The sequence below is a fragment of the Tachyglossus aculeatus genome, chromosome X4, assembly GCF_015852505.1.
Source record: "Tachyglossus aculeatus isolate mTacAcu1 chromosome X4, mTacAcu1.pri, whole genome shotgun sequence".
Lineage (NCBI taxonomy): Eukaryota > Metazoa > Chordata > Mammalia > Monotremata > Tachyglossidae > Tachyglossus > Tachyglossus aculeatus.
The window spans coordinates 60,072,720-60,098,690 of record NC_052098.1 but is presented as its reverse complement, the minus strand read 5'-3'; the positions used below and the strand labels follow the sequence as shown (position 1 = coordinate 60,098,690).

Sequence of the window (25,971 nt, the reverse complement as noted above, 5' to 3'; positions counted from 1 at the left end):
GCCTATGGAACACGGACTGTGCCTGGTTGGAATTTAATAATAATAATAATGATGGCATTTATTAAGCGCTTACTATATGCAAAGCACTGTTCTAAGCGCTGGGGAGGTTACAAGGTGATCAGGTTGTCCCCCAGGGGGCTCACAGTCTTAATCCCCATTTTACAGAGGAGGGAACTGAGGCCCAGAGAAGTGCAGTGACTTGCCCAAAGTCACACAGCTGACAAGTGGCGGAGCCGGGATTTGAACCCCTGACCTCTGACTCCAAAGCCCATGCTCCATAATAGTAATTGTGGTATTTGTCAAGAGCTTACTATGTGCCAAGCACTGAACTAAGCGCTAGGGCGGATACAAGGAAATCGAGTTGGACACAGTCCCTGTCCTGCATGGGGCTCACAGTCTCAATCCCCATTTTACAGATGAGGCAACTGAGGCACAGAGAAGTGAAGTGGCTTGCCCAAGGCCACACAGCAGACAAGTGGTGGAGCCGGGATTAGAACCCATGACCTTTTGAGTCCCAGACCGGTGCTCTATCCACTACGCCATGCTGCTTGCCTCAGCTTTTAGCACATACTAAGTGCTTAAAAACTAATTTTTTTTGGGTGCCCCCCCCCTTTCTTTCCCCTCCCCTATCTGCCCCCTCAATCAGTCAATCACATGGACTCATTAAGCACCGTGATTAAGTACGCTGCCTCCCGAATTAAGCAGTCTAGAAGCAGGGTGGCCTAGTGGCTAGAGCACAGGCCTGGGAGTCAGAAGGACCTGGGTTCGAATCCCAGCTCCGCCACCTGTCTGCTGCGTGACCTTGGGCAAGTCACTTCACTACTCTGGGCCTCAGTTACCTCATCTGGAAAATAGGGATTAAGACTGTGAGCCCCCATGTGCGACAGGGACTGTGTCCAACCTGATTAGCCTGTATCCACCCCAGCGCTTAGAACAGTGTCTGGCACACAGTAAGCGCATAATAAATGCCATTAAAAAAGCAATAGACTTAGAAGACACAATCACGGCCCTGAAGGAGCTTACAGTCTAGCCGGGAGGACAGACATGAAATGAGTTATGGATAGATTGTAAGCTCGTTTTGGGCAGGGAATGAGTATGTTATATTGTTATGTTGTACTCTCCTAAGCACTTAATACAGTGCTCTGCATGCAGAAAACGTTCAATAAATACGACTGATTGAGTGAATGAATTAAGGAAAGCTCGTTGGAGGAGCTGGGAATTTAGGAGGAATTTTAACCCAACAGTGACATTTGTTCAGCACTTACTATTTGCAGAGCGCTATACTAAGTGCTTGTATTTGCTCAGAGCTGGCTTTTATGTTTAGTCCAGTGCTCTGCACATAGTAAACAATCAATAAATGCCATTCATTTTGACTGAAGTGGTGAAGGAGTTTGCCTGTCTACTTGTTTTGTCTCGTTTTGTTTTATATTGTCTGTCTCTCCCCTTCTAGACCGTGAGCCCGTTGTTGGGCAGGGATTGTCTCTATTTGTTGCCGAATTGTACTTTCCAAGCGCTTAGTACAGTGCTCTGCACATAGTAAGTGCTCAATAAATACGATTGAATGAATGAATGATAGCAGAAAAGATTGGAAAAATGGATTATGGATCAGTCGATCAATGGTATTTATGGAGCACTTACTGTGTGCTGTACTAAGCACTTACATGGGGAAGTTCAGTACAGTGGAGTTGGCAGACAGGATCCCAGCCCACAGGAGCTTACATGAAAAGAAATTAGAATATGGATATGTACCTAAATTCTGCGGGGCGGGGGTGTGAATGTCAAAGTACTTAAGGGGTTCAAACCCAAGTTCGAAGAGGACACAGAAGGGAAGGCTTAGACAGGGAAGCCTTCTTGGAAGAGATAAGATTTTTATAGGGACTTCATTCATTCATTCAATCGTATTTATTGAGTGCTTACTGTGTGCAGAGCACTGTACTAAGCGCTTGGGAAGTACAAGTTGGCGACATAGAGAGACAGTCCCTACCCAACAACGGGCTCACAGTCTAGAAGGGGGGAAACAGACAACAAAACAAGTAGACAGGCATAGAATTATAGCTACATATACATCATTAATAAAATAAATAGAATAATGAATATGTACAAATAAACACAAGTGCTGTGGGGTGGGGAAGGGGGTAGAGCGGAGGGAGAGAGTAGGGGCTAAGGTGGGGGGATGAGGAGCAGAGGAAAAGGGGGGCTCAGTCTGGGAAGGCCTCCTGGAGGAGGTGAGCTCTCAGTAGGGTGGGGAGAGCGGAGGTCTGTCAGATATAGAGGAGGAGGAGGGAGTTCATTCATTCAATCATATTTATTGAGCGCTTACTGTGTGCAGAGCACTGTACTAAGCGCTTTGGAAGTACGAGTTGGCAACATATAGAGGCGGTCCCTACCCACCAACGGGCTCACAGTCTAGAAGGGGGAGACAGACAACAAAACAAAACATGTGGGCAGGTGTCAAGTCAACAGAATAAATAGAAGTAAAGCTAGATGCACATCATTAACAAAATAAATAGAATAGTAAATATGTACAAGTAAAATACTGTAATAAATCTGTACAAACATATATACAGGTGCTGTGGGGAGGGGAAGGAGGTAGGGCGGGGGGGGATGGGGAGGAGGCGAGGAAAAAGGGGGCTCAGTCTGGGAAGGCCTCTTGGAGGAGGTGAGCTCTCAGTAGGGCTTTGAAGGAAGGAAGAGAGCGAGCTTGGCGGTTGTGTGGAGGGAGGGCATTCCAGGCCAGGGGGTGGATGTGGGCCAGGGGTCGACGGCGGGACGGGCGAGAACGAGGCACAGTGAGGAGGTTAGCGGCAGAGGACGGAGGGTGCGGGCTGGGCTGGAGAAGGACAGAAGGGAGGTGAGGTAGGAGGGGGCGAGGGGATGGACAGCCTTGAAGCCGAGTGAGGAGTTTTTGCTTGATGCGCAGGTTGGCAGGCAGCCACTGGAGATTTTTGAGGAGGGGGGGGATCATCATCATCATCAATCGTATTTATTGAGCACTTACTGTGTGCAGAGCACTGTACTAAGCGCTTGGGAAGTACAAGTTGGCAACATATAGAGACAGTCCCTACCCAATAGTGGGCTCACAGTCCCAGGGAGAAAAAACTTAAGCTGGGAAGGCCTCCTGGAGGAGATGTGATTTCAAAAGGGCTTTGATAATGGGGAGAACAACGGTCTGTCAGATTTGAAAGGGGAGGGCACGAGCCCGTTGTTGGGTAGGGATTGTCCCTGTCTGTTGCCGAATTGTATTTCCCAAGCGCTTCGTACAGTGCTCTGCACTCAGTAAGCACTCAATAAATACAATTGAATGAATGCATGAGCAAGGGGTCAGAGGCGGGAGAGGTGAAAACAAGGCACAGCAAGAGGAACAGAGTGAGCTGGGGTTTAGTAACAGTAGTAGCATTTATTACACATCTCCTTGGTGTGGTGCACTGTTCTCGGCCCTCGGAAAGTACGGAATAAAGAAGTGACACGTTCCCTGCTCTTAAAGAGCAAACAGAAAAATGTTTACAGCTAGAGTGGTCAAAATCAATAACTAAGTACGCCTGTACACCTGAGTGGGAAAAGAGAGTGGGTAAGTAGGAGGGAGAGAGCTTGGAGTGCCCTGAAGCCAATGGCCAGGAGTTTTTGAGTGACGTGTAGAAGAATGGGTAACCATTAAATGCTACTGAAGAGTAAGGATTATCTTCACAATCCAGCCCACACACCTCGCCCCTCTAATGCTAATCTTCTCACTGTACCTCCATCTCATCTATCTCACTGCCAACCTCTCGCCCACGTCCTGCCTCTGGAACGCCCTCCCTCCTCATATCCGACAGACAATTACTCTCCCTCCCTTCAAAACCGTACTGAAGGCACATCTCGTCCAAGAGGCCTTCCCTGACTAAGCCCTCTTTTCCTTTCCAACTCCCTTCTGAATCACTCTGACTGGCTCCCTTTATTCATCTCCCCTCCCAGCCCACAGCACTTATGTATGTATCTGTAGTTTGTTTTTATATTACATTAATACAAAATTCTTGACTCCTTTTTCTTGACTCCTCCATATTCGGCCTGTCAACAAATCCTGTCAGTTTGTTCTTCACAGCACTTCCAGGATCCATTGCTTCCCCCTCTTCCATCTAAAATGGCCACCACATTTGTTGATTGATTCATTTATTCATTCAGTCGTATTTATCGAGCGCTTATGGTGTGCAGAGCGCTTGGGAAGAACAATTCGGCAACAGATAGAGACATTTCCTTCTCTGGAAGCCAACGTGAGTGTAGAGGGAAGGAATGACAGGGCAGGATGCCTGATGGAATCTAAATTCTAAAGAGGCCTTTTTTGCTCCACCTGCTCTGAAGAGATATTATTTTAATACTGAACTCATTCTATTTGAGTCCCCATGTGTTTATTTTGCCTCAAGGCTGCAGCTGATGGGGTGAAATGCATTTTTCATTTTAAAATCCAAGCAGCTCAAGTTGTTAATGTTGCATTGTATCAATTTTGATGATCTAGATAATGAGCAGGGAACGTGTCGACCAACTCTGGTATACCGTACTCTCCCAGGAGCTTAGTACAGTGCTTAGCAGTGTGGCCTAGTGGAAAGCACAGGGTCCTGGGAGTCAGAGGAACTGGGTTCTAATCCTGGCTCCTCCACACATCTGCTGTGTGACCTTGGACAAGTCACTTCATTTCTCTGTTCCTCAGTTATCTCATCTGTAAAATGTGGATTTAAGACTGTGAGCCCCATGTAGACCATGGACTGTGTCCATCCTGATTAGCTGGTATTTACCCCAGAGCTTAGTACAGTGCCTGGCACATAGCAAGCACTTAACAAATACCATAAAGAAAAGAGAAGAGAATATCTGATCTTTTCTGGTTACTAGAAGTAAGCGAATCGGGTTGGTTATGTATCTAAAGACTCTTGTCCTGAGTAATAATAATGATGTGTTTGTTAAGCGCTCACTGTCTGCCAAGCACTGTTCTAGCATCCTGTTCCTGAAGAGCAGTAAATGTGGCTAATGATGGTATTAGAATACCATCTTCTCATATCACAAGAAATCCCTGCTTGTGTTTAGGAAATGGGAGCCTCCTACACAGTTTATTTCAAAGGAAGGGTCTCATCAGAAAGAACACAGATTAATATTTCCTTAATGTCCACTGGATACATAGCACTATATGATGTGCTTAGCAAGAATGGGACACAATTTCTTAATTTTTAATGTGCAGTATTACCCTTTTCTGTAGGTACATTATTTGCTTAGTCTTCATGCACACTGTAAGCGCTCAATAAATACGACTGAATGAATGTAGCTTTTGACGATTTATAAAGCGAAGTAAGATTGGTTAGCTTATGTTGCTGAATTCTGGTGCTCTTTAAAAATAGCCAGACCAAGTTTCCATTAGTTTTGGAATTACCTTCTAACATTTAATCAATTCTATGCAATGGAATTGTTAAGCCTTTTTTTTTTTTTTTTACAAACTGTTCCCTCACTGGACTCAGTTTCCCCTGAATAACTCCTTCCCATCACATTACTTCCCTACCTGCTCCTCCCCGGCGCCCGCAAGTAACTCCCTCTCTAATCCCTCCAAAGCACTCTCTCTCTCTCTCTCTTTCTTGCCTCACCTTTGGTCCCATTGCTCCCCTGGAATTCCCACTGCCTTCCATTTGCTTTGAAAGAAATGTTGACTAATGTTGGCTATGCTTTAAAAAAAACACCAACTAAGCACAACCTTCAGGCTCTTATTACATATTTTTTGCCAAGCCAGGCATAAGGAAAGTTTATTTCTCCTCTTCAGAAAATACCAAAGCGTAGGTTCACCCTGAATTTGCTGGAATAAATAGTATAGGCGGACAAATGAGTCTTACTTCTGAATTGTCAGGAAAGAATACCAGACTAAAGGATTAAATGTGGCATTATTAGCCATGGGAATTTTGGAAAGCAGCATGGCGTGGTGGATAGAGCACGGGCCTGAAAGTCAGAAGGCCATGGGTTCTAATCCTGGCTCCTCCACTTGTCTGCTGTGTGACCTTGGGCAAGTCGCTTCACTTCTCTGGGCCTCAGTTCCCTCATCTGTAAAATGGGGATTGAGACTGTAAACCCCAACTGGGACAGGGGTGTGTCCAACCCGATTTGCTTGTATCCATTCCAGTGCTTAGAACAGTGCTTGGCACATAGTAAGCGCTTAACAAATACCATTATTATTATTATGACTGTGTGCTTGGGAGAGTGCAATAAAGGCAGACAATATGATCCTTGCCCACTGGGAATTTACATAAACTCTTTGAAAATTGTTGGTATTATGTACTGTTAACCTCCTTTAAAAAATTCTTTTGCAGGAAAATATTCCCTTAGTTCTCCCCCCATCTGACATGATTGATAGTTTAAGTCAACACTGTTATGGAACAAGTGCAGAATTCTAACAAAATAATCGGAGCCAAGGAAATGCATTTTTTCAAATTAATGCCAAAATAGTTGTGAATTGCTTAGTAAAACATTTCTCAGCAGCATGTTTCTCATTTGCATCAGGAGTTCATTAGACCTTCTCTAGAGGTTTATATTTAAATTTTTATGTTGACGAGTCAGTAATGTCTGTTCTCCCTGGTTTTAGAAGTAATTGACTTCTCCGAGGGGCTATTTCTCACATTTTAATGATGCTTCTCTAAAACTTGCAGAGATAGGTACTGGCCAAATGAAATGAGAAGTTGAGGCAATTATCTGAGCATTTCAGGAAAAAAAGGTTTTAAATTTCATTTTCTTCAGTCCCATATGATCTAGTTTAACAATTTACATTCATCAAGGTCACTAGAAAATTGCCCTTCCCTTCTGATAAATACAGTCGATGGTTGTATCTGCGTGTGATCAAACTTACCAGCAAATTGAAAAAAAAAATCACAGAATCCAAGTGTTTCTTAAAAGTGCTAAAGTTATCAGTTTTCCAACTAACATTAGTGGAGTATCATTCCAGTATTTTTTGTTGCAATTTTGCACGGAAGGGCTAAAAAACCAAGAAACTGAGCCCATCTCCCTCTGTTTCTAATCTGCCAAGCCAGATATAAGTTGAGGTGTGGAAAAGCTGACATGAGCTATCCGAGGCAGGCTCAGAGAGGGGATTAGTGGTTGGATTCCCAAGTTATCAATCAATCAATGGTATTTATTGAGCACTTACAGTGAGCAGAGCACTGTACCAAGTGCTTGGGAGGATACAATGCAGCGGAATTGGTAGACGCATTCCCTGACCACGAGGAGCTAATTCAACTGTTACCTTGTGTTCCTCTGCTGTATGAAGATTAAGACCCAAAGGAAGAGTCTCCTTAAAAAAAATGTTAGCAGTTATCTCAGATGTACTGTATTCTGTGGAATTCACCAATTAAATTGAAAGCATTTTGGAATGCCTTTTGGAATGGCATGTTTTCATTTGTTTTATACAAAAGTTGACTTTCCTCTTCCCTCTCCTCGGACGACTCAGCAAGACAGACAAAGAACTCGTCGTTTGTGGCTACAAGTGCTGCTAATAGATGCTCCTGTTGTGTGGTTGCCCACAGCGTACTTCTTAGCGTATATTCCCCAAACCCTGTCCTGGCTGATCAGGTTAGAATTTGCCTCCTAAACATGTAATAAAGGGCACAACCAGCAAATGTACATGTCAGAATGAAGCATGATACAAGCTCTAAAGCAGACCATAGTGAATTACTGTGCCTGTGTGGGACAGGAACTTTTGTTCTAGCTGATTATCTCGTAATTATCTTGTATTCCCTTTAGACTGTAAGCTCCTTTTGGGCAAGGAACGTGTCTATCAATTCTGTTATAGTGTACTCTCCCTGGCATTTAGGGAGTGGCACTTAGTAAATGCTTAATAGATAGCAGAAGTAACTGACTATTGCTGTTTTTCTCGTTCTGTTTGAAGTTTTAATGTTTTTTCAGTTGGTTTTATTGCTTATTCGCTTTTCTCAAGTGCAGTGACAATGAAAATATAATAATAATAATAATGATGGTATTTGTTAAGCGCTCACTATGTGCCAAGCACTAACTCCTTGACCTCTATTCTGTTTCAGAGGCATCAGCGTGGAAACACTGATATAGTCACAATTTTTATGCTATTCTTATAGGAAGGAACATCACAGGTACTTCATTTTGGGCATTCATTCATTCATTCATTCAGTCAGTCAGTCATACTTATTGAGCGCTTACCGCTTACTAAGTGCTTGGAAAGTACAATTCAGCAAGAGACAATCCCTGCCCACAACGGGCTCACAGTCTAGAAGGGGGGAGACAGACATCAAAACAAGTAAACAGGCATCAATATAAATAAATAGAACTATAGATATATGCACATTAAAGCAAGTAAATGGGCATCAATATAAATAGAATTGTAGATATATTCATATATACATAAGTGCTGTGGGGCGGAGTGAGGGGGAGTGAGTCGAGGCGACGCGGAGGGGAGGGGGAGCTGAGGAAAAGGGGGGCTTAGTCTGGGAAGGCCTCTTGGAGGAGGTGAGCCTTCAGTAGGGCTTTGAAAGGGGGAAGAGTGATTGTTTGGCGGATTTGAGGAGGGAGGGTGTCCCAGTCCAGAGGTAGGACGTGGGACAGGGTTCGATGGCGGGACAGGCGAGAACAAGGCCCCGTGAGAAGGTTAGCACCAGAGGAGCGGAGGGTGCGGGCTGGGCTGTAGAAGGAGAGAAGGGAGGTGAGGTAAGAAGGGGCGAGGGGATGGAGAGCTTTGAAGCCAATAGTGAGGAGTTTTTGTTTGATACGGGCAGGGAATGTCTCCGTTATATTGTACTCTCCCAAGCGCTTAGTACAGTGTTCTGCACACAGTTAGCCCTCAATAAATAAGATTGACTGACTGACTGTTGCCATTCTAGACTGTGAGCCCGTTGTTGGGTAGTGACCGTCTCTATATGTTGCCAACTTGTACTTCCCAAGCGCTTAGTACAGTGCTCTGGACACAGTAAGCACTCAATAAATACGATTGAATGAATGAATGAATTCGGCATCCTCCTCCTCACTGGTCCTCCCCCCGCCCCCCTAGACTGTGAGCTCATTGTGGGCCGGGATTGTCATTGTTTATTGTTGTATTGTACTTTCCCAAGCGCTTAGTACAGTGCTGTGCACACAGTGAGTGCTTAATAAATACGATTGAATGAATGAATGATTATTTTATTATTACACTCTGCTGCCCGGCTTATCTTTCTAAACGTCTCTCTGAACACTTCCTTCCAATCCTCCAAAGCCCCCAAGGGCTATCCATCTCTGCCGCAAACAAAAGTTCCTGCCCACTGGCTTCAAGAGTCTCCTTCTTATATATCTGGTCTCTTCTCCCACTGGAGTTCAATCGATTCATCAGTCAATCAGTGGTACTGACTGAGTGCTTACTGTGTGCCGAACACTGTACTAAGCACTTGGGAGAGTTCTCTAGAGCTCACACTCTTCACTTCTCCCAAGCCGACCGTCTTCCTGTAGTTCAGGCTTGACTCTCCTTTTACTGCTCACGGTCTTCTCCCTGCCCAGAACTCCCTCCCCCTCTGAGTCTGCCAGCCAGCCAATCAATCAATCAATGGTATTTATTGAGCACCTACGGTGTGCACGGCACAGAAAAGTTCAGTGACTTGCCCAAGGTCACACAGCAGGGGAATCTCCTGACTCCCAGCCTTCTGCTTTTCCTGTTAGACCATGTTGCTTCTCACTCCCCAACTGCTGTCCACCATCCCCGATCATGTCATCCCAACAGCTACCTTTAGCGCTTCTGAGTGTATCTATGTAACAACTCCGTTTTGGTTTATTTATTCATTCATTTCATCTCTCCTTACTATTCCCAGTTGCCGCTACTCCCAGGTGTGGCTATATATTTTTCTCCTGCTCCCACTGAAAGTATACGATTTATGTCTGTCTGGTCTTCCTCATTAGATTACAAGGTTTTGGAGAACAGTCTTACTTCGGATGGAACCTCTTAAGGGCATAATACCATGCGTTATCCACAGTGGGCCTTCTGAAAATCCCACTGAATGAATATATATATATATATATATATATATATATATATATATATATGTATATATATATATATATATATATTCATTCATTCATTCAATCGTATTTCTTGAGCGCTTACTGTGTGCAGAGCACTGTACTAAGCGCTTGGGAAGTACAAGTCGGCAACATATAGAGACGGTCCCTACCCAACAACGGGCTCACAGTCTAGAAGGGGGAGACAGACAACAAAACACGTAGACAGGTGTCAAAATCATCAGAACAAATAGAATTATAGCTATAGGCACATCATTAATAAAATAAATAGAATAGTAAATATGTACAAGTAAAATAAATAGAGTAATAAATCTGTACAAAGATATATACAAGTGCTGTGGGGAGGGGAAGGAGGTAGGGCAGGGGGGATAAGGAGGAGGAGAGGAAAAACGAGGCTCAGTCTGGGAAGGCTTCCTGGAGGGGGTGAGCTCTCAGTAGGGCTTTGAAGGGAAGAAGGGAGGGAGGAATATATAGAGACCGTCCCTACCCAACAACGGGCCAGGGATGCCCTGTCTTTTTTAATAATAGAGAGAGAGAGAGAGAGTTTACAATCTAGTAGGGAAAACAGACACTAAAATAAGTAACAGGAAGGGGGAAGCAAAAGAGTTTAAAGATATATCAAGGTAGCGGGAATGTACAATTTGTTCGGAGCATTTGGACAGGAATGGAAGCTGGATAGTAAGCTCGTCTTCTAGACTGTGAGCTCGTTGTGGGCAGGGAATGAATCCACCAGCTCTGTGTTATTGGACTCTCCCAGGTGCTTATTACAGTGCTCTGCAAACAGTAAACGCTCAGTAAGTACTACTGATTGACTGGGAGAAGTACTATCGATTGACTGGGAGATGGGGTGACGGTTGGAGGGTGCAGTGGTATCTGAAGAAAGCTTTTTTGAGTATAGGGGAGACTTAGCACGTTTGAAGGCAGAGGGGACGGGCTCACCAGAGAGTGAATGGTCGAAGAGGGCCTTTAAAGAGGGAAGAAGGGTGGAAAAAACTATTTATTTTATTTTGTTAGTATGTCTGGTCTTGTTCTCTGTCTCCCTCTTTTAGACTGTGAGCCCACTGTTGGGTAGGGACTGTCTCTATATGTTGCCAATTTGTACTTCCCAAGCGCTTAGTACAGTGCTCTGCACACAGTAAGCGCTCAATAAATACGTTTGATGATGATGATGATGAAACAAGTGATTTCAGAAGATGAGCAGTCATTTATTCCTCTTATTAGCTGGTATTAGATCCATAAAGTGTTGGCTTCATAGGTACTTCATCTTACCAGGACAACCGCTCTTCGGAGAAGCAGCGTGGCTTAGTGGAAAGAGCCCGGGCTTGGGAGTCAGAGGCCGTGGGTTCTAATCCCAACTCCGCCACCTCTCAGCTGTGTGACTTTGGGCGAGTCACTTCACTTCTCTGTGCCTCAGTAACCTCATCTGGAAAATGGGGATGAAGACTGCGAGCCCACGTGGGACAACCCGATTACCTTGTATCTACCCCAGCGCTTAGAGCGGTGCTTGGCACAGAGTCAGCGCTTAACAGATGCCATCGTTATTATTCTAGAAAGGTTGATTTCTGTCCAATTTGGGCGGGGGGAGGAGGGTTGATGAAATTTCATGTTGCACTATTAAAGAATGATTAGTTCCTTTACCGTTTTAGGAGCTGTACTGAGTAGAGTGGGATAAGATTTTCTCTGTGGCTGCTTGGTTGTCTACGGATCATTGTGAATTGGAAACCGGCTGACCTCAGTGACCAGGAAAAGGCAAGGCTGGAGTTTGTTCTTGCCGTGTGTTGGGCGGATGACATCAAAGAAGGGCATTTCAAGAAGCTGGAGGCCCAGGGTTTTGATCGGAAAGATACCTGGGACATAGCTGCCATTTCTTTCTTTGCCATGTCTAACCACATTGTTCACTAACTTCTCTGTGCCTCAGTTCCCTCATCTGGAAAATGGGGATTAAGACCAGGAGCCCCATATGGGACAACCTGATTACCTTGTATCTACCCCATCGCTTAGAACAGTGCTTGGCACATAGTAAGCGCTTAACAAATACCACCATCATTATTATTACCGTGGTTCCCAACAGGGAATTCTGTTTCTAAACACGCCTCTCTTTTCCCATCGACCCTCCTTCTGCGGAGAATAGATAGAAATGTATCCAGTTTCAGGGGGAGGAAAAATAAAATCCCCAATTTCATAGTCTCTAGACTGTAAACTCATTGTGGGCAAGGGAACATGTCTTCTAGACTGTGAACCCATTGTTGGGTAGGGACCATCTCTATATGTTGCTGACTTGTACTTCCCAAGCGCTTAGTACAGTGCTCTGCACACAGTAAGCGCTCAATAAATACGATTGAATGAATGAATGTCTGCTAATTCTGTTGTAGTGTACACTCCCACGTGCTTAGTACAATGCTTGGCACACTGTAAATGCTAAATAAATATGATTGATGGATTGATAGTAGTCCAGGGTACAATTCTGAGTGTCCTCACACCATCCTGGTCAAAAACACCCCAAAAGGAGCATATTTGAGATTTGTCAGCTCATGAAATTAATGTAACTAATGAAATGCTTATTCTAATTAGAAAGATAGCTATGCTAACCACTAATATTATTACATTGCCTGTGCTAATTCGAATTAAATATTTGCTGGCTATGAGACGCAGCTTGGCTTAGTGAATAAAGCACGGGCCATTTGTCCTCTGGGTGACTGTGAGCCTCATGCGGGACATGGACTGTGTTGAACCTGATTAGTTTGTATCTACCCTAGCCCTTAGGAATAATAATAAAAATAATAATTATTATGGTATTTTATTAAGCGCTTACTATGTGCCAGGCACTGTACTAAGCGCTGGGGTGGATACAAACAAATCGGGTTGGACGCAGTCCCTGTCCCATGTGGGGCTCACAGTCTCAATCCCCATTTGACAGATGAGGGAACTGAGGCCCAGAGAAGTGAAGTGCCTTGCCCGAGGTCACACAGCAGGCAAGTGGCGTTGCCAGAATTAGAACCCATGACCTTCTAACTCCCAGGCCCGTGCTCTAGCCACTACGTGCTTGGCGCATAGTAAGCGCTTAACCATTAAAAATGCACCAATAACAAATAGAGAAACATTTGTAAAGATTTATTTTCCCTCATTATAAACAAAAGCTGGGCTCATTTGCCCAGTGTGCAGAGGTAATATGCATCAGCCTTTCTGTTTCTGGCAAAATAAATTTTACGGATTTTGAAAACCCGTGTTGCGATTTAGTAGCTGCTCATTTTGATAGTTACCTCCCTCCTCTCAAGGAATCTTGTGGATGATTCTGGAAGCCATTTCCAGCCAAGAACAAGCAGCTCCTGGAATCAATCAGTTGTATTTTTTGAGCGCTTACTGCGTGCAGGGCACTCGAATAAGTTCTCGGGAGAGTACAATATAACGGAGTTGCTAGACACATTTCATTCTATTGTATTTACTGAGCGCTTACTGGGTGCAGAGCACTGTATTAAGCGCTTGGGAGAGTACTATATAACAGGAAACAGATACAACTCCCTGCCCGCGACAAGCTTACAGTCCAGACGGGGAGACAGACATTAATATAAATAAATTACAGATTTGTACATAAATGCTCTGGGCCTTGAGGGGGGGGGGAATGAATAAAGGGAACAAGTCAGGGCAAAACAGATCGAGAAGCAGCGTGGAAAGAGCCCGGGTTTGTGAGTCAGAGGTCATGGGTTCTAATCCCGGCGCCACCACTCGTCAGCTGTGTGACTTTGGGCAAGTCGCTGGACTTCTCTGCGCCTCAGTTCCCTCATCCAGAAAATGGGGATGAAGACTGTGAGATGAAGACGTGGGACGACCTGCTGACCTTGTATCTACCACAGTGCTTGGCACATAGTGAGCGCTTAACAAATAGAGCCATTTTTTTCCCTCTAGACTGTGAGCCCGTTGTTGGGTAGAGATTGCCTCTATTTGTTGTTGGATTTGTACGTCCCAAGCACTTTTGTCAGCTGCGTGACTTCACTTCTCTGGGCCTCAGTTCCCTCATCTGGAAAATGGGGATTAAGACTGTAAGCCCCATGTGGGACTACTCTGTATCACCCCCAGTGCTTGGCACATAGTAAGCGCTGAACACATACCAGGAGGAGCAGCGTGGCTCAGTGGAGAAGAGCACGGGCTTTGGAGTCAGAGGTCATGGGTTCGAATCCTGACACCGGCACATGTCTGCTGTGTGACCTTGGGCAAGCCACTTAACTTCTCTGAGCCTCAGTTACCTCATCTGTAAAATGGGGATTGAGACTGTGAGCCCCATGTGGGACAACTTGATCACCTTGTATCCACCCCCAGCGCTTAGAAAAGTGCTCTGCACATAGTAAGCGCTTCACAAATACCATTATTGTTATCATTATTATTACCAGCGTTACTAGTAGGAGTAGTATAGTGCTTGGAACACAGTGAGCGTTTAATAAATATGAATGACCGACTGAAGACAGTGAGCCCGCTGTTGGGTAGGGACTTGTACTTCCCAAGCGCTTAGTACAGTGCTCTAAACACGGTAAGCGCTCAATAAATACGACCCCTTCCCCACAGCACCTGCATATATGTATATATGTTTGGACATATTTATTACTCTATTTATTTATTGATTTATTTTACTTGTCCATATCTATTCTATTGATTTGATTTTGTGAGTATGTTTGGTGTTGTTCTCTGTCTCCCCCTTTTAGACTGTGAGCCCACTGTTGGGTAGGGACTGTCTCTACATGTTGCCAATTTGTACTTCCCAAGCGCTTAGTCCAGTGCTCTGCCCAGAGTAAGTGCTCAATAAATACGATTGATGATCGTATTGATTGATGATCGATTCCCTTCAAGGCCCTGCTGAGAGCTCACCTCCTCCAGGAGGCCTTCCCAGACTGAGCCCCTTCTTTCCTCTCCCCCTCGTCCCCCTCTCCATCCCCCCGTCTTACCTCCTTCCCTTCCCCACAGCACCTGTATATATGTATATATGGTTGTACATATTTATTACTCTATTTATTTATTTATTTATTTATTTATTGTACTTGTACATTTCTATTTTGTTGGTATGTTTGGTTCTGTTCTCTGTCTCCCCCTTATAGACTGTGAGCCCGCTGTTGGGTAGGGACTGTCTCTATGTGATGCCAATTTGTACTTCCCAAGCGCTTAGTACAGTGCTCTGCACATAGTAAGCGCTCAATAAATACGATTGATTGATTGATTGATTGATTCCTCTCCCCCTGGTCCCCCTCTCCATCCCCCCCATCTTATCTCCTTCCCTTCCCCACAGCACCTGGATATATGTTTGGACATATTTATTACTTTTAGACTGTGAGCCCGCTGTTGGGTAGGGACTGTCTCTATGTGATGCCAATTTGTACTTCCCAAGCGCTTAGTACAGTGCTCTGCACATAGTAAGCGCTCAATAAATACGATTGATTGATTGATTGATTGATTACTTTATTTATTTATTTTATTTGTCCATATCTATCCTATTGATTTGATTCTGTGAGTATGTTTGGTTTTGTTCTCTGTCCCCCCCCACTTTTAGACTGTGAGCCCGCTGTTGGGGAGGGGCTGCCTCTATAGGTACTTCCCAAGCGCTTAGTACATAGTAGGCGCTCAATAATTGGATGAAGGCCCAATGTGACGTCACCGTCCTTCCGTCGGGCCCGAGCGGCTGGTCACGCGCTCCGCTTCTGCGCCTGCGTGGCTGGCCTAGCGCGCATGCGCGCGCGCGCGACGTCACGGGCGTCGCGCGCAGTCGCGCGCCGCCGCCGCCGCCCGAGCGTCGAGTTCTCCTCAGACGCCCGGCCGCCGCCATGGCGAAGCGCGGCGAGACGAAGGGCGACTGGGAGGCCAAGCGCCAGATCGCCGAGCTGCTGGGGCTGCGCCCGCCGGAACCGGAGACGAAGCGGGGGCCGGTGCGGATCTGGGCGCAGACGCGGCTCGACCAGATGGTGGTGCCCGGGGAGCAGCTGCTGCTGCGGGAGCTGGCCGGCACGGGCGGCGGCGACGAGAGGCGGCTGCCGGAGCTGATCGTGGGCTGCCGGCCCCGCGTGCTGTGCGGGCCCGGCCTGCGCCGCCACGACCACTATCTCCTGGTCACCAAGTGCGGCCTGCTGCGGCACAGGCACGGCGGCAGCTCCGGCTTCGGCATGTACTGGGTGGACTCCCAGCAGAAACGGGTGAGCCTGGTCGGGGGGGGTGGTATCGGTGAAGCGCTTACTGTGGGCCGAGCACTGCTCTTGGAGGGAGCCACGAGGTCACCGCGTGGACCTCACGGTCTCCCCGTTTTCCAGGTGACGTACCCGGGGCCCGGTGAAGTGACTTGCCCAAAGGCCCACCGCCGACAAGGGGCGGAGGCGGGATTCGAACCCACGCCCCGTGACTCCCAAGCCCGGGCTCTTGCCGCTGAGACCACGCGGCTCCTCTAAGCGCCGAGGGGAGAGCCAAGGTGATCAGGTCGTCCCGCGTGGGGCTCACCGTCTGCCTCCCCATTTTCCAGATGAGGGAACTGAGGCCCAGAGAAGTGAAGTGACTTGCCCAAGGTCACCCAGCTGACAAGCGGCGGAGCGGGGATTCGAACCGACGACCTCTGACTCATATATACTCCTGTATATATGTCTGTACATATTTATTACTCTATTTTACTTGTACATATCTATTCCATTTCTTTTATTTTGTTAGTATGTTTGGTTTTGTTCTCTGTCTCCCCCTTTTAGACTGTGAGCCCACTGTTGGGCAGGGACTGTCTCTATATGTTGCCAACTTGTGCTTCCCAAGCGCTTAGTACAGTGCTCTGCACACAGTAAGCGCTCAATAAATACGATTGATGATGATGATGATGATGATGATGATGATGACGACTCCCAAATCCGGGCCCTTTCCACCGAGCCACGCTGCTTCTTGTGGATGTGAGGGGGGTGTGAGGGTTTTCTTAGTAAAGAAAACCCTTTTCTTTATTAATAATAATAATAACGATGGTATTTGTCAAGCGCTTACTCTGTGCCAGGCACCGTACTAAGCGCTGGGGTGGATACAAGAGAAGCAGCACTATGTAATGGCTAGAGCCCGGGCCTGGGAGTCAGGAGGTCGTGGGTTCGAATCCCGGCTCCGCCACTTGTCTGCCGTCTGACCTTGGGCGAGTCACTTCGCTTCTCTGGGCCTCAGTTCCCGCATCTGGAAAATGAGGATTGAGACTGTGAGCCTCACGCCAACTTGTACTTCCCAAGCGCTTAGTACAGTGCTCTGCACACAGTAAGCGCTCAATAAATACGATTGATGATGACAGGGACTGGGTCCAACCCGATTTACTTGTGTCCACCCCAGCGCTTAGTACAGTGCATGGCACATAGCCCTTTACAAATACTATTATTATTATTATTATTACAAGTGAACCGAGTTATTTTACTGCATTTCGGGGGTCCCCCTCTCCCCAGTAGTGCGTTTTCGGGTGCTTTTTTGTGGGGGGCTTTTCATCGCTTCCCCATCTTTCTGCTTCGGAAAGAAGCATAGCTTTAGGTGCCATTCATTCAGTCGTATTTATTGAGCGCTTATGGCGTGAAGAGCACTGTACTAAGCGTTGGGGAGAGTACTGTATAACAAGCAGACACATTCCCAGGCCACAACAAGCTTATTGTCTAGAGGGAGAGCACATTTCATTGGTGCTGCGTGGCGTAGTGGATAGAGCACGGGCCAGGGAGTCAGAAGGTCGTGGGTTCGAATCCCGACTCCGCTACTCGTCTGCTGCATGACCTTGGGCAAGTCACTTCACTTCTCTGGGCCCCAGTGATCTCATCTGGAAAATGGGGATTGAGACTGTGAGCCCCACTTGGGACAGGGACTGACTTGTTTGTATGCACCCCAGCGCTTCGTACCTTGCCTGGAATAATAATAATAATGATGGCATTTATTAGGCGCTTAGTATGTGCAAAGCATTGTTCTACGTGCTGGGGAGGTTACAAGGCGATCAAGTTGTCCCATGGGGGGCTCCCAGTCTTAATCCTTATTTTACAGATGAGGTAACTGAGGCCCAGAGAAGTTAAGTGACTTGCCCAAAGTCACACAGCTGACAAGTGGTGGAGCGGGACTTGAACCCATAACCATAGTAGGAATATAGTAGGTGCTTAAAAAATACTGTAATTGTCCCCATCAAGTGAAACTGAAGGCTGCTGCCGTCCCATTAATTCTCAGCAGTTGGGTTTGTAGCTGTAATTTGTATTACTGTCTGTCTCCCCCTCTAGACTGTAAACTCGTTGTGGGTAAGGAATGTGTCTGTTATATTATCTTGTCCTCTCCCAAGCGCTTAGTACAGTGTTCTGCACACAGTAAATGTGCAATAGATACCATTGATTGATTGATCGATCGGGGTCACTGGGCCGGCCGCCCCCTCCTCCTTGGGACAAGGCAGACTGGCTGGCTCTTAGCCATCAGTCTCCCCAAGGACGGTTCAGTCAGGAGTTGATTTATTGGGCACTCACTTGGGGCAGAATGTAGGGTCGTTGGGGGGGAAACCAAAAAACAAAACACAAAGCGTGATTCAGGCTCCCGACAAGGGAAGCTACATTTTTAGCAATCCTATGTGCACATTTCAAGTATAATAGTACTAATTAGGCATGTATTAAGTGCCAAGCACTGTGCTAAATGCTATTGTCGATACAAGATAATCAGATCAGGCACAGTATCTGGCCTGTGCACCGGGTTCATGATGATGACGCTTTGTGCAGTCAGTGCGCAATAATTACGATCGAGTGAATGAATCATCATCACTAGAAAGCAGTGTGACCTAGTGGAAGGAGCATGGGCCCGGGAGGACCTGGGGTCTAATCCCTGCCATGCCAAATGTGTGCTGTGTGACCTTGGGCAAGTCACATAACTTCTCTGGGCCTCAGTTTCCTCATCTGCAAAATGGGGATCCAATACCTGTTCTCCCTCCATCGAAGACTGTGAGCCTTTAGCACTCGGACCAGTGCTTGACACACAGTAAGCACATAACAAATACCATAATATGTGTCCAACACAGTAAGCCCATAGCAAATAACATAATATGTGTCCAGCACCATTCTAAGCACTGGGATAGATACAAGTTAATCGGGCCGGACATAGTCCCTATCTCACATGGCCTCACAATCTAAGTAAGAGAACAGGTACTGAATCCCTATTTTATGGATGAGGAAACGGGCACGGAGAAGTTGTGACTTGACCGAGGTCATACGGCAGGCAGCTGGCAGAGTTGGAGAATTAGAACCCAGGTCCTTTGACTCTTTCCACTTGGCCACGCTACTCCTTAGCAGTTTCAGGGAGTCATTACAGGTGGGTTTATGGCTAGATTCCAGATATTTACGGTGAGCAAATATTTCCCCAGTAGGCAATGAGGTGATGAGGTTCCTTATGGGCGGGGAATGTGCCCAGCGCCCGACCCCAGTGGAGCGCTCAATAAATACCATGGATCGATTACTTCAGATTCTACTTAGGCACTAAATTTTACGATTGCATTAGCAAGATCCATCTCTGAATTGATATTCAAATCCGGTGATCACGGCAGTTATTTTGCAGAACTGTCAACCTCTGCCTATTGGAGTGGGGAGCGGCTTTTACCCTGTCAAATGTCGATTTTCTAATATGTTTTTCAACTGCAGTATATCCCAGTTAAAGGAGAACATGTGATAGGCATAGTAACAGCGAGAACTGGAGATACATTCAGGGTGGATTTTGGCGGAAGTGAGACCGCATCGCTATCCTATTTGGCGTTTGAAGGTGCAACCAAAAGAAACAGACCAGATGTGCAGGTAAAAAAAACAACAACCCTTTATTAACACAGGAAAATCAGAGTAATAATTCTTCCTTGAATTTGAATGGTAATTTTATCCTTCCAGTTCACTAACACATCAGTTATTTCTTTTTCTTCCCTCACCACATCCTGTAAAGAAGGGAAAGGCGGGTATTGTATCCAATTTACAGATGAGAAACCTGAGGCACAAAGAGATGATTTGGCCAAGGTCAGGGACAGAGCTGGGACCAGAACCTGGATTTTACCAAGAGACCATGCTATCTCTGCATTTCCCTGTCCTTTAATGATAAAGAAACCTTTATAGATAGTCGGTGGATAGTTTGGGAAAGCCAAGATCGGCAGTCATTTTGGGTTCTTAAGTTTAAAATTTAAGAATTTTTGTTTAAATGCTATTTTTTAAGCACTTCCTATGTGCCAGGCACTCTACTAAGCACCGGGGTCAATACAAGACAATCAGATTGGACACAGTCCCTGTTCCACATGGGGCTCTCAGTCTTAGTCCCCATTTTACAGGTGTGGTAACTGAGGCCCAGAGAAGTGAAATGATGTGCCCAAGGTCACAGAGCAGATGAGTGATGGAATTTGAGAGATTTACATGTAGGAGACGGGAACTAATGGTAGACATTATTGCCATTACCTATTCCTGTAGTACTTTATATTTGCAAAGTGCCCAGGCGTCTTTCCCGATGGCGCCTCTGTAACGTAGGTTGTGTTGCTCTCCCTGTTTTACAAATGACAAAATTGAGTGATTTGCCCCAGGTTAACTAGTGAGGGTTGTAATCCTAATCCGGGGGATTGAAGTCCGCCGTTTAGCATTTTTAGCCTGCTGAATAATCCGTCCCTTCAGGGAGCGATGTTAAGTACATCCGTGGAATTGTTTCTCTGATGTGTGATGCTGTTTCATTTTAGGTGGGAGATCTTATTTATGGTCAGTTCATTGTCGCCAACAAAGACATGGAACCAGAGATTGCGTGTATCAGCAGTGGCGGAAAAGGAAATGGAATGGGCGTAATTGGACAAGATGGCCTTTTGATTAAGGCTAGTTTGGGTTTAATTAGAAAGTAAGTACCACATTGGGTTTACCTACCTGAACGGAATAATCTGAAGTTTTTCCAAATTACCATGATGATAAAGTGCAATGATTAAGGTAAATTTGAAGTTAGCTGGCATTTTGGTTGACTATACGAGGTAAGGTTATGTTTTGCTAGGTTTTACTCCAGTGTCTACCCCCGATTCATTTAATTTAAATTTAGATTTATACTGAGCCACATTCGCCTCCCCCTATCATCTCCAACTGTGATTTGACTGCTTGTGCCGTTTCTCTTCTCTTCCCCCATCTCTACCAGCCTCTTTTTCTTTTTCCTCCCTCCCCCAGTCTTCTCCCAGAATTGAGTCAATAGTTGGACCTCCCGCTTGGAAATCCAGGAAACTCGGGAGGAGAAAGAGGGGGAGTGGGCTGTCAGTGGGAGAATTCAGCCATAGCAGCCTTTCATTCAGTCATTCAGTCATATTTATTGAGTGCTTAATAATAATGTTGGCATTTATTAAGCGCTTACTATGTGCAAAGCACTGGTCTAAGCGCTGAGGAGGTTACAAGGTGATCAGGTTGTCCCACGGGGGGCTCACAGTCTTCACCCCCATTTTACAGATGAGGGAACTGAGGCACAGAGAAGTTGTGACTTGCCCAAAGTCACACAGCTGACAAGTGGCGGAGCCGGGATTTGAACCCATGTCCTCTTACTGTGTGCAGAGCACTGTACTAAGCCTTTGCAACTGTGAACACCACCAAGTCCTTACCAGTCAATCAGTGCACCTGCTGAGTGCGAAGCACTGTTCTAAGCACTTGGGAGAGTACAGCAGTAGCAAGACCCATTCCCTGCCCTACGGAGCTTACAGTCTAATGGGGGAAACCGACAAATTATTTACAGGTAGCAAAATCAGTAAAAAAAAAAAAAAACCCAGGAAGCAGCGCAAAACCATCAGGATGAAACAGCTGAACAAATAACTGAATGTGCATAATTACTTACACACCCACAGACTTTAGTGCTTTTACCCTCCTCACTCTCTTCTCCTCTCCCAAGGGTAAAAGGCATTGTTGCTGCCCGCTTTCCTCGCTTCCTCTGTAGAGCGATGTATTGCTTTTGATTCCACACCCTGCAGCTCCAGCATGGAGGATTGTGCCTTTGTGGGGTCCTACCTCTTAGTGGCTGCCACTAGGACCCCTCTACTCCTTTAACGTTTTTTTTTAGCATTCCAAGGAATTCAAATCACCAGAGTCAGTACACTTAGTACAGCGCAGAGATTTGTGGAAAATCGGTACTTTTGTAGAAGGTGCTGTTTTAAAATGAGTTTCAGCCTGGGGAAAATCAGAAAAGAGCCTTCAGACTAGATCCCAAAATAGGAGTCATAAGAATAATTTTGGTATTTATCAAGCGTTTATACCATGTGCTGAGCGCCGTATAAGCAGTAGGGTAGATACTAGTCATAAAGGTCGGTCACAGTCCCTGTTGCACATGGGGGCTCGTGGAGGGAGAACAGGTAATGAATCCCCATTTTACCGTTGAAGAAACTGAGTTACAGAGAAGTTAAGTGACTTGCCCAAGGTCCCACAGCAGGCAAGTGGCCAGACTTCAAAGTATTTGAAACTGTCTTAGTGTGTAAATATTCTGATTTTTGAAATCTGTGCACTTTAAACCCAGTTACTTGAATTTTACACACACACACACACACACACACACACACACACAGAGTCACTCACTCCTCCCGCCCACCCCCATGAAAATTACCATCCCCCCTTCTGCCCCCAGACCTAGTTTTGATCTCTTGCACTGCAGTCCTTTAGTTTTAGTTTTGCTCTTCTTTCTAATTCATTCGATCAGTTGTGTGTATCAAGTGGTTCCAATGTTCCGAGCCCTGTAGTGAGTGCTTGGAAGAGTACAATACCACACAGTTAGCTAACACATTCCCTGCCCACAACATTCCTTCCTGAGGGCTCTTTCCCAGTGCTGTTCATACAGTAAGTGCTTAATACTGGTATGTTACGCTTCTCTTCTGGTTTGTCTCTTTTTCCATGTCCAATAGCATGTTTGGTGTGTGTTCCATCACACCTGGCACTTTCCCTTTCTGTTTCATTTTAAGATCGTGTTTGCCTTTGCTCTCACATGTGTAAATCAAGGACAGTTAATGCTTCTAAAACTACAGAGGCTCAAAGAGCAGACCTTTATAATAGTTTTAATAGTGAGTACTTAAAGTGAGGTCTTTGCTCTTTGGCAGGTCTGTGAGATGCCGAATGTCAGGACTAGTTCTGGAAGGAAAATTCCAGTATGGGGGGAGGAGAGGATGAACAGTGGGAATTATGGCATACCAACCGCCGGAGGAAAAAAAGGAAAGCCTTTAACGCTAGTGATCATTTTACTCCATCACCCCTTTGGTTGTTGAATGGGCTACAGAGTTTTTGACTTCTTCAATCAATCAATCAATCGTATTGAGCACTTACTGTGTGCAGAGCACTGTACTAAGCGCTTGGGAAGTACAAGTTGGCAACATATAGAGACAGTCCCTACCCAACAGTGGGCTCACAGTCTAGAAGGGGGAGACAGAGAAAAAACCAAACATATTAACAAAATAAAATAAATAGAATAGATATGTACAAGTAAAATAAATAGAGTAATAAATATGATCTGTCCTGGGAGCTGAGATGATGAGGGTAAAATTTTGGCTGGAGAAACTGTTGGAGGTTCACTTGGGGGAAAAGTTACTCGTGTCATCTTTTGGGCTGGTGGTAGTAGTGTTTCCTACACCTGAATGGGAAGCGTAGTTTAGTTCAGAGAAAATCGGGTGTTCCTTTCTACCCTGATCTCATTTCCTTTGTCTTTTTTTTTTTTCTCTTTCCAGGCTTCTAACCCCAGGATGTGAAATCATTCAGGAGATGAGTAAACTCTACCCAATGGAGATAGTAATTGGAATGAATGGGAGAATATGGGTAAAAGCAAGAACCACCCAACAGACTTTAATCCTGGCAAATATTTTAGAGGCCTGTGAGTTCATGACAACCGACGAAAGAAAGCAAATATTAGCCAGGCTGGCAGACAGATGATGACTACGGCAGGTGCCTTTATCAGAGACATCCGTTCAGATAGCGGAGGCAGGATTTTATACAAAAAAAGTGCCTTTGTGGGGGACTATTCAAATTTGGACAAACTTTTAATGGCACCTTCTTGGTTCCTAAAGAGATTGCTATGGGATGCGGTAGCTGTAAATTTGATACAGTATAATATGAAATTAGTCACATTAGTGAAATTTGGAAATCACTATTCCATTGAACCATGCTTCGTAGCGAAGGCAAGTTATCAGCGATGGCACTGTGAGAACTCTTTCGGCTTTCATTTACGGGAAAATAAAAACTGGTTGACGAGGGCAGCGAACCCGACTGGTATGTTCCAGCATACGAAAGGACCCCGGGAGCCTCCCAGATGTGCTCTGAGAGTTTCTGCCTACTGGAATCGTGAAAAGGACGGGGACTAGCTGGCAACAACCTCTGAGCTCCAAGCCCTACACCTGAGTTTTACAAGAGGATTAAATTGCCCATTCACCTGGGTTATCACCAGGAATAAGCAAAACTGCAGAACGGAAAGCCAGGAATGTTAAACCCTCTGGAGTTGACCATATCCCAAACAAGTGAAAAACAGCAAATGTCATTGGAAAAGTTATTGGAATTCTCATTCTAGATGACTCCGGTGTAACATAGGAAAAAATGGGCAACAGATTAGCTGGACGGGCGCAGCAGGTGTCTGTAGACAACTCTTTTTAAATAAGAATTTTCGTAATTTTAATCTTTAGGATTGTCACTTTTTCCTCTTCTGTTTCTCACCAAACCCACTACCGTTGACGCAGATTGAATCCTTTGCTAGATAGGCTTTTAGAAAACTGATGGTCTGAGTAGTTAGGGGCTTCAATTCCTTCACCTACTTCACTGGGCTTTGGAATTGACACCCCAAAGGTATAGGAGAACGCTGTTAAAATGTTTCTAGTTTGATCTCATCATCAGTGGTGTTTATCGAACACTCACTTGGTACCGAGCACAGTACTAAGTGCTTGGGAGAGCACAATACAATAATTATGGTATTTGTTAAGCACTTTGTGCCAGGAAGTAGCCAGGTTTCCTGCCCACAACAAGCATCCAGTCTTGAGAGAGAGATTTGGGTTCTTTCAGGATGACAGTTAACGATCATGGTGGATATGGTTATTAGTAGTTTAAGAATGCTTATGTAAGTTTGATTCCTCTTCTGCTATTAGTATCAAGAACAATCTCCAACTCTTGGTGCCCTTGAATGGAAAAAAATCCCACCTCCATTCCTCCCCCTTCAGTGGCTCGGAAAGCATGAGGCTTTTGGATTGGCATTTATGGCAATCACACAATGGCATTTATTGTGTGCAGAGGGCTTGGGAGAATCAGTAATAATAATTACAGTATTTGTCAAGTGTTTACTATGTGCCAAGCACCGTGTGAGCTAGCGGAAAAGTACGAGCTGGAGAGTCGGAAGATATGGGTTCTAATCCCAGATCCGCCACTTGTCTGCTGTGTGACCTGGGGCTAGTTGCTTAACCTCTCTGGGCCTGTTTCCTCTTCTGTAAAATGGGGATGCAATCCTATTCCCTCCTAACTGGGCACCCCAATGTGGTCCAGGGACTGCATCCAAACCGATAACCTTTTGTCTACCCTAGTACTTAGAACAGTGCTTGCTACATAAGTTTAACAAATACTATATTAGTAGACACAATCCTTGCCCACAAGGAACTTACTAGTTTAAGCACAGAAAAACAAGGCCATTTGAGATTCAGTATTTAAGGAATTGCAATCCATGGCGCTTACTATGTATCCAGCATTGTTCTAAGCACAGGGTAATCACGTTGGACATAGTCCCTGTCCCAAACATGGGGCTCACAGGCTAAATAGTAGGGAGACCAGATACTTGAATCCCTATTTTACAGTTGAGGAAATGTGGCACGGAGAAGTGAAGAGACTTTCATTCATTCATACAATCATATTTATCGAGTGCTTACTGTGTGCAGAGCACTGTACTGAGCACTTGGGAAGTACAAGTTGGCAACATACAATCGTATTTATTGAGCACTTACTGTGTGCAGAGCACTGTACTAAGTGCTTGGGAAGTACAAACTGGCAACATATA

General features: G+C 45.4%; 1 protein-coding gene across 1 annotated transcript; it reads left to right on the top strand.

The window, feature by feature from the left end:
- The first annotated feature begins 15,799 nt into the window (after positions 1–15,799).
- EXOSC3 (exosome component 3) lies at positions 15,800–24,599 on the top strand. Its single transcript, XM_038769700.1, has 4 exons — positions 15,800–16,175; positions 19,629–19,778; positions 20,690–20,841; positions 23,675–24,599. Exons 1-4 carry the CDS (start codon positions 15,810–15,812, stop codon positions 23,874–23,876), a joined length of 870 nt encoding a protein of 289 aa, XP_038625628.1. The 5' UTR covers positions 15,800–15,809; the 3' UTR covers positions 23,877–24,599.
- Positions 24,600–25,971: the final 1,372 nt, after the last annotated feature.